The 14,091-nt window shown below is 58.9% G+C and overlaps 1 protein-coding gene and 1 long non-coding RNA gene across 2 annotated transcripts; one reads left to right on the top strand and one right to left on the bottom strand.

The window, feature by feature from the left end:
- Positions 1–364: 364 nt before the first annotated feature.
- Positions 365–2,375, bottom strand: LOC147352350 (uncharacterized). The gene is made up of 2 exons (XR_015148093.1): positions 2,043–2,375; positions 365–1,348 (listed from the first exon to the last, which is right to left on the bottom strand). It is a non-coding gene; the product is annotated as an uncharacterized LOC147352350 (long non-coding RNA).
- WDR81 (WD repeat domain 81) lies at positions 1,827–14,041 on the top strand. Its single transcript, XM_086359757.1, has 10 exons — positions 1,827–5,801; positions 6,714–6,821; positions 7,064–7,254; positions 7,364–7,554; positions 7,811–7,976; positions 8,069–8,234; positions 8,913–9,602; positions 10,655–10,800; positions 11,100–11,279; positions 12,668–14,041. The coding sequence occupies exons 1-10, from the start codon at positions 2,120–2,122 to the stop codon at positions 12,986–12,988; spliced, it is 5,841 nt and encodes a 1,946-aa protein (XP_086215883.1). The 5' UTR covers positions 1,827–2,119; the 3' UTR covers positions 12,989–14,041.
- Positions 14,042–14,091: the final 50 nt, after the last annotated feature.

The following is a 14,091-nucleotide window of genomic DNA, read 5'->3' as shown; positions in this document are numbered from 1 at the left end:
ATTGTTAAGAACACATAATTTCCCAGGTGAAAAAAAACAATATAGCATGATGGTTACCAAAGGGAAAACAGTGGGGGAGGGACAAATTAGGAGCTTGGGATTAACACACACACACTACTATATATAAAACAGATAACCAACAGAGACCTACCATACAGCACATGGAACTCTCCTCAGTATTCTGTAATAACTTATATGAAAAGTATCTGAAAAAGAATGAATATATGTGTATGTATAACTGAATCACTTTGCTGTACACTTGAAACTAACACAACACTGCAAGTCAACTATACTCCAATAAAATTAAAAAAACAAAACAAGGGACTTCCCTGGAGATCTAGTGGTTAATTTTCTGTGCTTTTACTGCAGGGAGCACAGGGTCCATTCCTGGTTGGGGAACTGAGATCCCACATGCCACAGGCATGGCCAAATTTTTTTTTTTTTTTTTAATTAAAAACAAAATAGTACTTGGCCAAGGAGTACAAAGAACATTAGTTTTAGAATGAGCCAGGCCTAGATTTGAATCCTGGTTCTACCACTTCCTAGCTATGGGACCTAAGCAAATTACTTAAAGTAGTCAGCTTCCTCATCCTAAAACGGATCTAAAACTATCCTCTTAAAAAGGGTTGGGGTGAGAATTTAAAGTATGCAAACTGCTTAGCAAGATGCCTGGCTCCTGATCAGTGTTCTGTAAATGGTAGCTGTTATTACCGGTCAAGGTCATGTGACCAAGCACATCAGCGGTTCTAGCTGCTTTTTTCAAGAAGGATACAGATGAAATCAAATTATGGCTGAGCCATTCCTGCTCCTCTCTAATTAGGACTTCATTTTTTTCTTAAGTGCCTTTATGGAGCTCCCACACCTCCACACCAGACTCCTACATGAGGCAAACTCTCCTTCTAGGAGTAGGACTGGAAAAAGAGAGATATTGGCCACTCGCTGAACACAATGGCCTGTCAATCCTGTAAATGAGTCAGAACCGAGACCTCTTGAAGGAGTCCTGTAGTTCTGGCCCAGCTCGCTGGTTTCTGCTCCCTGACGTGCTGCACCATCCCCCCAGCCATGGTGGCATCTGCAAGGCTCAGACAACAGCAGGCAGGCTCTGTCATACAGCAGAAGCAGATCTTCAACAGGAAGTCTTGGGGGAACATTTCCATCCTGGCTTTTCAGCCTGGTCAACTTCTCTCCCCAAGATTGCCCAGAATTTTTATTTTATTATTAGAAAAAAAAAAAAAGGCTTTAAAAGAGCTGTCAGTGGGGAAGACTCCAGAGCAGATCTGTGCCCCAGTTTGGTGAGTTTCCATGCTGCCACTTGGAAAAGCCTCTTCGGAGGTTCTTGTTTTTTTACCTGTAAAATATGAACAATAATAACCGCCCTTCCTAAATCACTGAGTGTTGCCAGGGCCAAATGTAATGTTACTACTGAAACTTCGGAAAATTAAAAGCTCTTTCTTTTGGAAGGCAGCATAGAGGCGGTGAAGGGACTTAACGTGAAAAGTCCCAGCTCTGCTTCAGGTTTCTTATCGGTAAAACCAGAGCGAGGTGGTTGTGGCGGCGGATGCGGCGGCTGCGGCGGCGGGGGTGATCACCTGGTTAAAGGCTGCCCTCTCTAAGGGAAACCCTCCCTAGGTCCGCGTCTCAGCGCTTGAAGGAGGAAGTAAGGAGGGAAAGGGAAGTCTCGTGGGCCGCTCATAGCCCCCACCCCTGCCCGATTCAGCCCGGGAGGAAGCGAAGCCGCCACCAGGCCTAGCAGGGTGCGGGGAAGGAGAGGCCGGCGGGCGGTGGCGCGGCCTAGAGGAGGCGGGGTTCCCGGGCTCAGTCGAGCCACGTGCGGTTGTTTCCGTACCGGGGCGATCACGTGAGCAGCGTCAGCTGACCCGTCACGGTGGAGCCTGGCGCTGGCGCCCCTCAGCCCCCTCCCGGCCGCGCCCGGAGCGCAGGACCCTGCGGAGGGGTAAGAGCGCCCCCGCGGCCCCACTCTGTCCCCGGCCCATCCCCGCCTCCTCCGCCCCAGCCCCCGTCCCTCGCTCACCCCTACCCACCTGGCATCCCGGAAGCCGAGGCGAGGGGGGCTGTGGCCGGGCTCAGCCCCGCGCTGCCCCCAGGCGGCCAAGAGGGGATGGCCCTGGGGAGCAGGGGGCGGGAAGTCGCGCTTACCGCGAAGGCGGAGGACTGGTCACCGCCCCCGAGCCCCGACATGGAGGAGCTGCTCCGGAGCGTGGAGAGGGACCTGAACATCGATGCCCGACAGCTGGCTCCGGCCCCGGGGGGCGCACACGTGGTGGCTCTAGTGCCCGCGCGCTGGCTGGCCAGCCTCCGCGAGCGCAGGCTGCCCCCGGGACCCTGTCCGCGCGCCGAAGGCCTGAGCGAAGCGGAAGTCAGGACTCTCTTGCAACGCTCCGTGCAGAGGCTGCCTGCCGGCTGGACTCGAGTGGAGGTGCACGGGCTGCGGAAACGAAGGCTCTCCTACGCGCTGGGCGGCCTGCCTTTTGAGGAGGGGTCCAGCACCCCGGAGACCCTCACTCGCTTCATGCAGGATGTGGCTGCCCAGAATTATCGCAACCTGTGGCGCCACGCGTATCATACTTACGGGCAGCCCTACAGTCATAGCCCTGCCCCCGCGGCTGTCCCTGCCCTGGATTCAGTGCGACAGGCTCTGCAGAGGGTCTATGGTTGCCCTTTCCTGCCACTGGGTGAAGCTGCACAGTGCCCCTCATATGCCAGAGAAGGCCCCTGTGCCCCTCGGGGCTGCCCTGCCTCTCCCAGTCTTCTGAGAGCCGAGGCTCTGTTGGAGTCACCGGAGATGCTCTACGTGGTCTACCCGTATGTGCAGTTCTCCCTGCACGATGTGGTCACCTTCAGCCCCGCCAAGCTGACCAACAGCCAAGCCAAGGTGCTCTTCATTCTCTTCCGTGTGCTGAGGGCCATGGATGCCTGTCACCACCAGGGACTGGCCTGCGGGGCCCTGTCTTTGCACCACATCGCGGTGGATGAGAAACTTTGTAGCGAGCTCCGCCTGGACCTGAGTGCTTATGAGAGGCCCGAGGAGGCAGGGGATGAGGAGACCCCGGAAGCAAGAAACGGGGCAGGTGTCGAGCCTGGCGAGGAGGGACGACGGGGACCTGGGTGTCCCACCTGCCAGGAGGAGCTCAGGGGCCTTGTGCTAGACTGGGTCCACGGCCGCATTAGCAACTTTCACTACCTCATGCAACTGAATCGGTTGGCAGGTCGGCGGCAGGGGGACCCCAACTACCACCCGGTGCTGCCCTGGGTGGTTGACTTCACCGCGCCCCGTGGGCGCTTCAGAGACCTGCGCAAGTCCAAGTTCCGCCTCAACAAGGGGGATAAGCAGCTGGACTTCACATATGAGATGACCCGGCAGGCGTTTGTGGCAGGGGGTGCAGGCGGCGGGGAGCCACCTCACGTCCCTCACCACATCTCCGACGTGCTTTCTGACATTACCTACTATGTGTACAAGGCCCGGCGCACACCCCGGTCTGTGCTCTGTGGACACGTGAGGGCGCAGTGGGAGCCCCACGAGTACCCGGCCAGCATGGAGCGAATGCAGAGCTGGACTCCAGATGAGTGCATTCCCGAGTTCTACACCGACCCCTCCATCTTCTGCTCCATCCACCCTGACATGCCTGACCTGGATGTGCCGGCCTGGTGCTGCTCCAACCAGGAGTTCGTGGCTGCCCACCGGGCGCTGCTGGAGAGCCGAGAGGTGTCCCAGGACCTACACCACTGGATTGACCTCACCTTTGGCTACAAACTACAGGGCAAGGAGGCTGTGAAGGAGAAGAACGTGTGTCTGCACCTGGTGGACGCCCACACACACCTGACCAGCTATGGCGTGGTACAGCTCTTCGATCAGCCACATCCCCAGCGCCTGGCAGGGGCCCCTGCCCTCGCCCCTGAACCTCCCCTCGTCCCCAGGCTATGGTTCCACACCATCCAGGAGAGCACAGGCCGGGAGGACTTCCCTGCACAGCTTACAAATGGGATGGGCAGGACAGTTTTGGAGGCTACTCCCTGTGAGGCTGGCTGGGCCAGGGACAGGCCCGGGGTAGGGGAAGATGAGTTGGAGCAGGCCACAGAAGCTCTGGATTCCATCTCTCTCGCTGGGAAGACAGGTGACCAGCTGGGACCGTCTCCCTCCTCTACTTCGTCCTCCAGTCAAGTCCCGCCAGGCCTCTTGCCTTTCTCAGGGGCCTCAGCCTCTCGACCGGGCCGTCGGAACAGAGCTGCTGGGACAGACCCCAGGGAAGGTGAGGAGGGCAAGATTCTTCTTCCGGAGGGCTTCAGTCCTCTGCAGGCTCTGGAGGAGCTGGAGAAACTAGGCAACTTCTTGACCAAAGGCCTAGGGGGCCGCTTGGAGGTGCCTGAGCAACCCTGGGTTCAGCCCCCCGTGCAGCTGCGGGACCTCTTTCATCGGGACATGCAGGCTCTGGGGGTCCTGTTGGCTGAGATGGTGTTTGCCACCAGGGTCCGGACACTACAGCCTGATGCACCTTTGTGGGTACGCTTCAAGGCTGTGCAGGGGCTCTGTGCACGCCATCCCAAGGAGGTCCCGGTGTCTCTGCAGCCCGTGCTGGACACACTTCTGCAGCTGAGTGGCCCTCAAGGCCCCGTGGTTGCAGGGAGGGGCAAGCTGGACCCACTGTTTACATATAGGCCCGTCTCCCAGGGATTGCCCCCACCCTGCCCCGCCCAGCTCCTCAGCCCCTTCAGCTCTGTGGTCCCCTTCCCCCCATACTTCCCCGCGCTGCACAAATTCATCCTCCTGTACCAGGTGAGGCGCGTGGAGGACGAGGCCCAGGGGCGGGAGCTGGTCTTTGCCCTGTGGCAGCAGCTGGGTGCCGTTCTGAGTGACATCACCCCTGAGGGCTTGGAGATCTTGCTGCCTTTTGTGCTGTCACTCATGTCTGAGGAGCACACGGCCGTGTATGCGGCCTGGTACCTATTTGAACCTGTAGCCAAGGCCCTGGGCCCCAAGAATGCCAATAAGTACCTTCTGAAGCCTCTCATTGGGGCCTACGAGAGCCCCTGCCAGCTCCACGGCCGCTTCTACCTGTACACTGACTGCTTTGTGGCCCAGCTGATGGTGCGGCTGGGCCTGCAGGCCTTTCTTGTCCACCTCCTGCCCCACGTCCTGCAGGTGTTGGCTGGCGTGGAGGCCTCCCAGGAGGAAAACAAGGGCCTGGCGGGGGCCGCCGAGGATGAGGAAAGTGGGCTCCTGGGGTCCGGGCCCGGGTCCTGTGCCTTTGAGGAGGAGATTCACATGGAAAGGGAGCCTGCGGCTGCCTCGGGCCTGGGGCTCCCGGACTACACCTCTGGCGTCAGCTTCCACGACCAGGCTGACCTCCCCGAGACGGAGGACTTCCAGGCCGGGCTCTACGTGGCTGAGTCCCCTCAGCCCCAGGAGGCTGAGGCTGTGAGCCTGGGCCGGCTGAGCGACAAGAGCAGCACCAGTGAGGCCTCCCTGGGCGAGGAGCGGGTGGCCGACGAGGGGGGCGTCCCGATGGACAAGAGCAGCCTCAGGTCAGGCGACAGCAGCCAAGACTTGAAGCAAAGCGAGGGCTCCGAGGAGGACGAGGAGGAGGAGGAAGGCTGTGTGGTGTTGGAGGTGGGGGAGGGGGAGGGCGAACAAGAAGAGGTCCCTGAGACATCCGAGCTCACGCTCTCCGACACTGTGCTGTCCATGGATACGGTTGTGGCTGGCGACGCCGGGGCCAACGGGGAGGAAGAAGAGGAGCCGCTGACCGAGCAGTCAGAGGGCAAAGAACAGAAGATCCTTCTTGGTGAGTTCTTGGGCCTGGAGGTGTTGGTCTGATGGTCGTCATCTGCTGAGCTCTGCACCGAGTGGTGGATGGAGCCGATCTACACACAGCAGAGATGCGGGCCTGCCCTCCTAGAGCTCATGTCTAGCAGAGGAGATGCCACGCTGTAGGCAGGAGTTCTGTTAGTGCTGCAAAGAACGTGGCTGGGTACTACGAGGGAACATAAAGTGGGACTTAGATCTCGTTTTCAGGGGTCAGAGAAGACTTCCTTGAAAGTAGTGCTGGTGGAAGTTCAATGAGGAGGAGGAAGCTGGGCAAACATGGCAGGGTCTGTGGTGGGAAGGGCATTCCGGGCAGAGGGAACAGCATGTGTGAGGCTCTGAGGCTGTCATGGTTCCATTCAAGAACCTGTGAAAGGCCAGTGTGGTTAGACTGAGAGAGTGAAGAGAAACGGAGAGGGTGGAGGGCACCTTCTCATTTAGGAATTGGGGGAGAGTCACCATAAGAGTAACCTTCCTGCAGTTTGTGCCCAAGTAGGGCTTCCCTTGTGGCTCAGCTGGTAAAGAATCCGCCTGCAATGCGGGAGACCTGGGTTCAATCCCTGGGTTGTGAAGATCCCCTGGAGAAGGAAAAGGCTACCCATTCCAGTATTTTGGCTTGGAGAATTCCATGGACTGTATGGTCCACAGGGTCCCAAAGAGTCGGACACGATTGAGCGACTTTCACTTCACAGAGGTGCCTGGAGCTGCCCCAAAGCCAGACTCCCACAGGCTGCTCTGCTAAAGGGAGGGTGGGGCCTTGGGGCCACCACGCTCAGGCTGGGCTCCTGGGTGGAGCTGGGACCAGTGTCACTAGGTGGGGCCCATGGGGTGGGGTGGGGGAGTCGTGAGCCCCTGTTATCTGATGCACTCAGGGACTACTCCCGCCCTGCAGATACAGCCTGCAAGATGGTCCGCTGGCTGTCCGCCAAGCTCGGCCCCACCGTGGCCTCTCGCCATGTGGCCCGGAACCTGCTCCGCCTGCTGACGTCGTGTTACGTTGGTAAGATTGAGTATGGGGCTTCCTTCAGCTCTTTGTCCCTCTGGCCCCCTGTAGTGGATCCTCCACGTTCTCATCTCAGACCTCCTCCTGGGTCCCAGTCTGCTGTGAGTGCCTTCCTTGCTTGGGTCGGGTGCAAGGAGACCCCAGGCTGGAGTGAGCATGAGCGACCACTGCAGTTCCCGAAGGCCTCCTCCCTCTCACTGTCCACGGGCTGCTCAGGACTGCTGGCCCTTCCTTGGCAGGGCCCACCCGGCAGCAGTTCACCGGGGGCAATGGCGAGAGCCCCCCGCTGAGCGTGGGCAACATCTATCAGAAGAGACCGATCCTGGGCGACATAGTGTCGGCGCCCGTGCTCAGCTGCCTCCTGCACATCGCCCACCTCTATGGGGAGCCTGTCCTCACCTACCAGTACCTGCCCTACATCAGCTACCTGGTCAGTTGGGATCTGGGGGTGCTGAGGAGCCTGAGGGCTGACCCAGGACTTCTGGGGGTTACAGGGGGTCTGTGGGGCCACCTGGCCCTCATCTGCTCTGTTGCCATAGGTGGCCCCCGGTAGCACCTCGGGCCCCAGTCGACTGAACAGCCGCAAGGAGGCGGGGCTGCTGGCTGCTGTGACGCTGACCCAGAAAATCATCGTGTACCTCTCGGACACCACCCTCATGGACATCCTGCCCCGAATCAGCCACGAGGTCTTGCTGCCCGTGCTCAGCTTCCTCACGTCTCTCGTCACCGGGTAAGTCTCTGCCCACATCCCCCACCAGGGAGCAGCCCAGCAGAGGGGGCTACCCCAGGGTGGGAGTGGGGTGTCAGACATCCTGGTCCTCATCCTGGCTGGGTGACCCTGAGCAAGCCACACTTTTCTGTGCCTCCGTTTCCTCATCTGGTTTGGATGAGGTGGTCTTACAGCCCCTTTTGTTTACAGCTTGTAATAGATTCTGGACGAGCCCTCTAGACTGGGGATCACTGGAGCTTATAATCTCTGTTGGCAGGTTCCCAAGTGGAGCCCAGGCCCGGACTGTCCTGTGTATGAAGACCATCAGCCTCATCGCCCTCATCTGCCTGCGTATCGGACAGGAGATGGTCCAGCAGCACCTGAGTGAGCCTGTGGCCACCTTCTTTCGTGTCTTCTCTCAGCTGCATGAACTTCAGCACCAGGTGGGCAGATGTACCGGGCAGATGTACCTGGCAGCTGTGGGCTGGCCAATGGCCATGGCCTCTGCTAACTCCCCAGGGCTTCCTGCCCACAGGATCTGAAGCTGGAGTCCGTGGGCCGCAGTGAGGGCCAGCTGCCAGAGGTGGCCTTCTCTGATGGGCAGCTGCGTCCGGCGGACCCCGCCCTGCTGGACGAGCTGCAGAAGGTGTTCACCTTGGAGATGGCATACACAATCTACGTGCCCTTCTCCTGCCTATTGGGTACTGCCGCATCGTGTCCCCTCCCAGCCTCTGCAGCTACCGTTCTTCCCCTGGGAGGGCCCCACTTCCCGTCCCTGGAGTCAGTAGTGGTTGTTAGGTGCAGTTTTCTGGGTCAGAGCCTTAGACCTCTGAGTCCCAGTGACATATAAACAGAGACTGAATTTTGGCCAGTTGGGGGTGGGGGGGCACAGGAGTGGCCTAGCCTGTCCCTGGGGCAGGGAGGGGAGCCAGGCTGCCGGACTGATGTCTTAGGAGCCGCCCAAGAGGAATGAGCGGCCCACCATTCACGTAGCTTCCTGTGCAGGCCTGGCCCTGTGCCGAGTGTCCACATGTGTCATCTCCCTGAATAGTATGAGCAGCCCTGGTCGGATGTGTTGTCATCCCTGCGCTGACATCTGAGCCGTGGGAGGCAGAGCATCACGTGTCTTGGTCCCTGTTCTGTTTCTGATGCCCGGCGTGGCACCCAGCTCATAGGAAAGATGCTCACATGTCCATACTGAAGGCGTGAATCCAGGTTTTCCTGGGAGGAGGAAGCCGGCTCAGAGACAAAGAGTTACTTGCTGAGAGTTGCACAGCCAGTATCTTCCTTGTGTGCTGTGGTTCCCAAGCCCCTTGGGTGGGTGGCGGCAGTTGCTGGCCATCTCCCTTCATCTCAGGACCTCTCCCGCTCCCATCCAGGTGACATCATCCGGAAAATTGTCCCCAACCACGAGCTGGTAGGGGAGCTGGCGGGGCTGTACCTGGACAGCATCAGCCCGAGCAGCCGTAGCCCTGCCAGCGTGGAGCCCACCGCGCCCAGCACCGGCCCGGAGTGGGACCCCCAGGGTGGGGGCTGCCCCCAGGACGACAGCCACTCGGGGACCTTTGGGAGCGTCCTGGTTGGGAACCGCATCCAGATCCCCAATGACTCCCAGCCTGACAGCCCCGGCCCTCTGGGCCCCATCTCTGGGGTGGGCGGCGGGGAGCCTGGCAGCCAGAGTGAGGACAATGCGCTGAAGCGGGAGCTGCCGCGGAGCGCTCATGGGCTGAGTGGGAACTGGCTGGCCTACTGGCAGTACGAGATTGGCGTGAGCCAGCAGGACGCCCACTTCCACTTCCACCAGATCCGCCTGCAGAGCTTCCCAGGCCACTCGGGGGCCGTCAAGTGCGTGGTGCCCCTGAGCGGCGAGGACTTCTTTCTGAGCGGCAGCAAGGACCGCACCGTGCGCCTCTGGCCACTCTACAACTCCGGGGACGGCACCAGCGAGACGGCCCCACGCCTCGTCTACGCCCAACACCGCAAGAGCGTCTTCTTCGTGGGCCAGCTTGAGGCCCCGCAGTGTGTAGTGAGCTGTGACGGGGCTGTGCACGTCTGGGACCCCTTCACAGGTGAGCGGGCCCGGGTGAGGCCTGTTCTGTAGCTGCGGTTCTGTCCTCTACCAAGGGTGGTGGGTTGGGGTGTAATGGTGTGTGGTTGGGGGTGATGCAGTGAGTCCACAGAACAGAGCATTTAGGACTTGGAATCCATCAGACTTGAGTGTGAGGGTCTGCCAGCTTCCTTGCTGAGTGACTGAGCAAGTCCCCCTGCTGCTGGGAGCATCGATGTGTATGTGTGTGTGTGTGTGAGTCTTTTGGCCATGCTGCCGGCATGTGGCATCCTAGTTTCCCGACCAGGGATTGAATCCGTGCCCGCTGCATTAGCAGCGCAGAGTCCCCAGCTACTGGACCACCAGGGAAGTCCCTGGAAACGTCAGTTTTCCCATCTGCAAAATGGGAATCAGAACAAATGCTTAAGTAGATAACGCGTAGAGGTTTGGCTTAACATGTAGCATGTAGTATCCTGGTTAGTAAACAGTTGCTTGCTTATTTTGTGTTGTCATTGTAGGGAAAAATAAGGTTAAAAATCAGGGATTGGGGGGATGGAGTAGGATCAAAGCAGACGGTGGAAGGTGTAGCTTTCAGCCAGTTTGCTACGTGAATAGAGAAGCCTGGCATGGCCACAGAGATGTTAATAGAAAGATGGGAGGGTCAAAAAACATCCTTAGTGTTCGTTGAGATCTGGGATGTGGGAGGCAAGTATGGGGTGGGTAGGGGGGATAGGGGAGAAGGAAATGCAACCCACTCCAATGTTCTTGCCTAGAGAATCCTGTGGACAGCTGAGCCTGGTGGGCCGCTGTCTATGGGGTCGCACAGAGTCGGACACGACTGAAGCGACTTAGCATGCATACATGCATTGGAGAAGGAAATGGCAACCCACTCCAGTATTGTTGCCTGAAGAATCCCAGGGACAGAGGAGCCTGGTGGGCTGCTGTCCATGGGGTCGCACAGAGTCGGACACGACTGAAGCGACTTAGCAGCAGCAGCAGCAGGTGGGATAGGAGGAATTGGGGCTCTTCCATCAGTAACTGGAACCCCGTACCCACCATGTCTTTCCTTCACAGGGAAGACTCTTCGCACGGTGGAGCCATCGGACAGCCGGGTGCCCCTGACTGCTGTGGCCGTCATGCCCGCCCCCCACACCAGCATCACCATGGCCAGCTCTGACTCGACCCTGCGCTTTGTGGACTGCAGAAAGCCAGGCCTGCAGGTCAGGAGCGACCCTTTTTCCAGCCCTGACCTGGGTGCCTGGCAGGGAGGAGAGAAACCCCTCCCCCCACCCCTGCCCCCCAGGAAGAGAGGAGCCCAGGGTGGAGTTTTTCACTGGAGACAGATCACCTGCAGCAGCAAACCCTCCGGGGTGGGGGTGGGACTCTGGCCAGGGATCCTGGGGGCCTCTCCTTGATGGGTAATGAGGCTCTGGGGGTTGGAGGCTGAGCTGCACCTAGCGGGGGGAAACACGGGTTGGACTGGGCAGTGGAGCCCCAGCTTTTCCTCCTCTGCCGGCAGCATGAGTTTCGCCTGAGCAGCGGGCTGAACCCCGGGCTCGTCCGCTCCCTGGCTGTCAGCCCCAGTGGCCGGAGCGTTGTGGCCGGCTTCTCCTCGGGCTTCATGGTGCTGTTGGACACCCGTACGGGCCTAGTTCTGCGTGGCTGGCCTGCCCACGAAGGGGACATCCTGCAGATCAAGGTGACAGGCCAGGTCCCCTCCCCTCCTGCCTGACTGGTCCAGCCCTCACCTCTGCTTAGGGCCCACCCAGGACGGGCCCCCCTGCTGATGTCCTTCATACCTGCTGGAGGATTGACAGGCAGGGCGGGTCAGGAGCCAGACTGCACCTCAAGGACTTGAGCAGGAGGTGGGCCCCGGGGGCGGGAACCAGGGGGCCGAGCTGACCCTGAGCTTCCTGGAGATGTTCTAATGAATAACCCTTGTCCATATTTGTCTTACTTGGGGGATCAGGGGTCAGGCCCTGTCCATGACCCAGTCAGGTTAAATAAAGCTCAGCTGGGAGGCTGTTTACTGCCCCCAGACCACTGAGCAGAGTCCATGCCCCTTGCTGGGCTGTCCTGGTGGGGGAAGGGGCTGTCCTGGTGGGGGAAGGGGCAGGTCAGGCCTGGGAATCCTGCTCCCACCTCCACCCCGCCCCATTTTTTCAATCACAGACCTCAGGGAGGTCCAGGCAGGGAGGAACAGGGCTATTTGTGGGAGGGTTTTTCCAGGCAATTGGGAGTTCCTCCCCAACCTAAGTGGCAGCCAGGGGACATGCACTGCCACTGCTGGGGGCAGGGCACCCCTGGCTCCTTCCAGGGCCCCCTAGGTTCTGTCGTTGCTCAGTTGTGTCCAGCTATTTGTGACCCCATGGACTATAGTGTGCCAGGGTTCCCTGTCCTTCACTATCTCCTGGAGCTTGCTCAAACTCATGTCTGTTGAGTCGGTGATGCCATCAAACCATCTCATCCTCTGCTGTCCCCTTCTCCTCCTGCCCTCAGTCTTTCCCAGCATCACGGTCTTTTCCAATGAGTTGGCTCTTCACTTCAGGTGGCCAAAGTATTGGAGCTTCAGCTTCAGCATCAGTCCTTCCAATCAATATTCAGGGTTGATTTCCTTTAGGATTGACTGGTTTGATCTGGGTTCTGGATGCCTCTAAATTCTGACTTTCCAAGAAAGCATCAGGAGGTCCCTGGGGTCAGCCTGCATGTTAGTCCTGGCTCTGCCACTTACTGGCTCTGTGACCTTGTATGATGACTTAACTTTCCTGAGCCTTAGTTTTTTTTGTCTGTAAAATGGAAACAGCAGCACCTATCTCATAGAGTTGTTATGAAGATTAATCATGGTAAGATGTTGAATGTGCTTGATACAACATCTTACATGTAGTAAGCACCCAAGTTACAATGATTACTGGGTCGATGATGCTTTAATATACTCATATGAGCTGATGCTAATATAATGTGGGAGGGTGTAATGTAGGAGGGTGGCAGCCTGTCCCTGACTCAGGACGACACATCTTCCTGGGAGGAGATGTAGGAGAGAACAGGACGACTCCGGCCCCCACTGAGGCTCTCCCCTCTCCCTGGCAGGCAGTGGAGGGCAGCATCCTGGTCAGCTCCTCCTCTGACCACTCCTTGACTGTCTGGAAGGAGCTGGAGCCGAAGCCCACGCACCACTACAAGTCCGCCTCTGACCCCATCCACACCTTCGACTTGTACGGCAGCGAGGTGGTGACCGGCACTGTGGCCAACAAGATTGGTGTCTGCTCCCTGCTCGAGCCCCCTTCCCAGGCCACCACCAAGCTCAGCTCTGAGAACTTCCGCGGCACGCTCACCAGCCTGGCCTTGCTGCCCACCAAACGCCACCTCCTGCTGGGCTCTGACAACGGGGTGGTCCGCCTCTTGGCGTAGGCTGAGGCGAGATCTGGTCAGGCAGAGATGGCACACATCGTCCAGGAAGCCGTCCCTCATCTGTGTTTCCCCAGTAGCTCCTTCCTGGCAAGCCTCAGGCCCCACGCCCTGGGTGCCCACGTGGCCTGCCAGCTAGGGTGGTGTGGAAGCCTGGGCTCCTGAATCCCCAGAGTCACTGAGGCCCCCGGAGGGGATCTCATTCATGACTTGGGGCGATGTTGCTCGGAGCCAGCGGGAAGCAGATGGGAGAGCCTGGCAGGGGCTTCCCTGGTGGCCCAGTGATTAAGACTCTGTGCTTCCACTGCAAGGGGCGTGGGTTCAGTGCCTGGTCGGGGAACTAAGATCCCACATACCGAATGGTGCGGCCAAGAAATAAAAATTAAAAAAAGAGGGAGAGCCTGGGAAAGCATCGCTGCCCTCCCTTCTCTCCAGCTCCGCCCTCTGCATCCGCATGGGGACAGGATGCTCTGGGGAAGAGGGCAGGAGACCCCCTGCCAAGCTGTCTCTACCACAGCCCCCCTCCAGCTGGCTCTCTCTGACACTGTCCTCCAAGGATAGGGAAGCTGCCCCACTCCAGGACACTGATGGTGCTTGGACTCCAGCCTCTAAGGGCTGACCACGGTCCAGGAGTTAAGAGCCTTGGGCTGGGCTCTTAAGTGTCCACCCAGCCAGGCCCTGGCCAGTGTGGGACCAGTAGGGGGAGAAAGAGGGCAGGACCAAAGGAGGGCAGATGGATGGGGCCAGATGGTGCCTGTCTGGAGTGACCCCATGCCTTGCCTGCCCACCCCTCACCACAGTGTTTGTGCCTTGAGCTGATGAGGCAGCTTCTGGGTCCAGAAGCCTTGAGGGAGGGGGTCCAGGACCCTGAAAGAAGGGGTGAGAAGAATCATCTCTGCATCTCAGGTCTCCCTCCCCCAGGGGGACAGGAAGACCCAGGTGTTGCAGGTCCTCGAATTCTGGAGCAGAGATGAGGTCTGAGGCTGGACCCCTGCTGCCTTCTCACTATTTGCAATAGATGTAAATATGATCAATAAATCCTGTGGAAGAGCCATGGATCCGAGTGAGGCTTTTCTTGATGGTGGTGTTCGGGGAGGAAAGGTTGG

This window comes from Bos grunniens, chromosome 19, assembly GCF_055505025.1.
Source record: "Bos grunniens cultivar Pamir isolate PY7600 chromosome 19, Bosgru_T2T1.0, whole genome shotgun sequence".
NCBI classification, from domain to species: domain Eukaryota; kingdom Metazoa; phylum Chordata; class Mammalia; order Artiodactyla; family Bovidae; genus Bos; species Bos grunniens.
The sequence above is the reverse complement of the archived record's forward strand: the minus strand, read 5'-3'. Positions and strand labels throughout refer to the sequence as shown.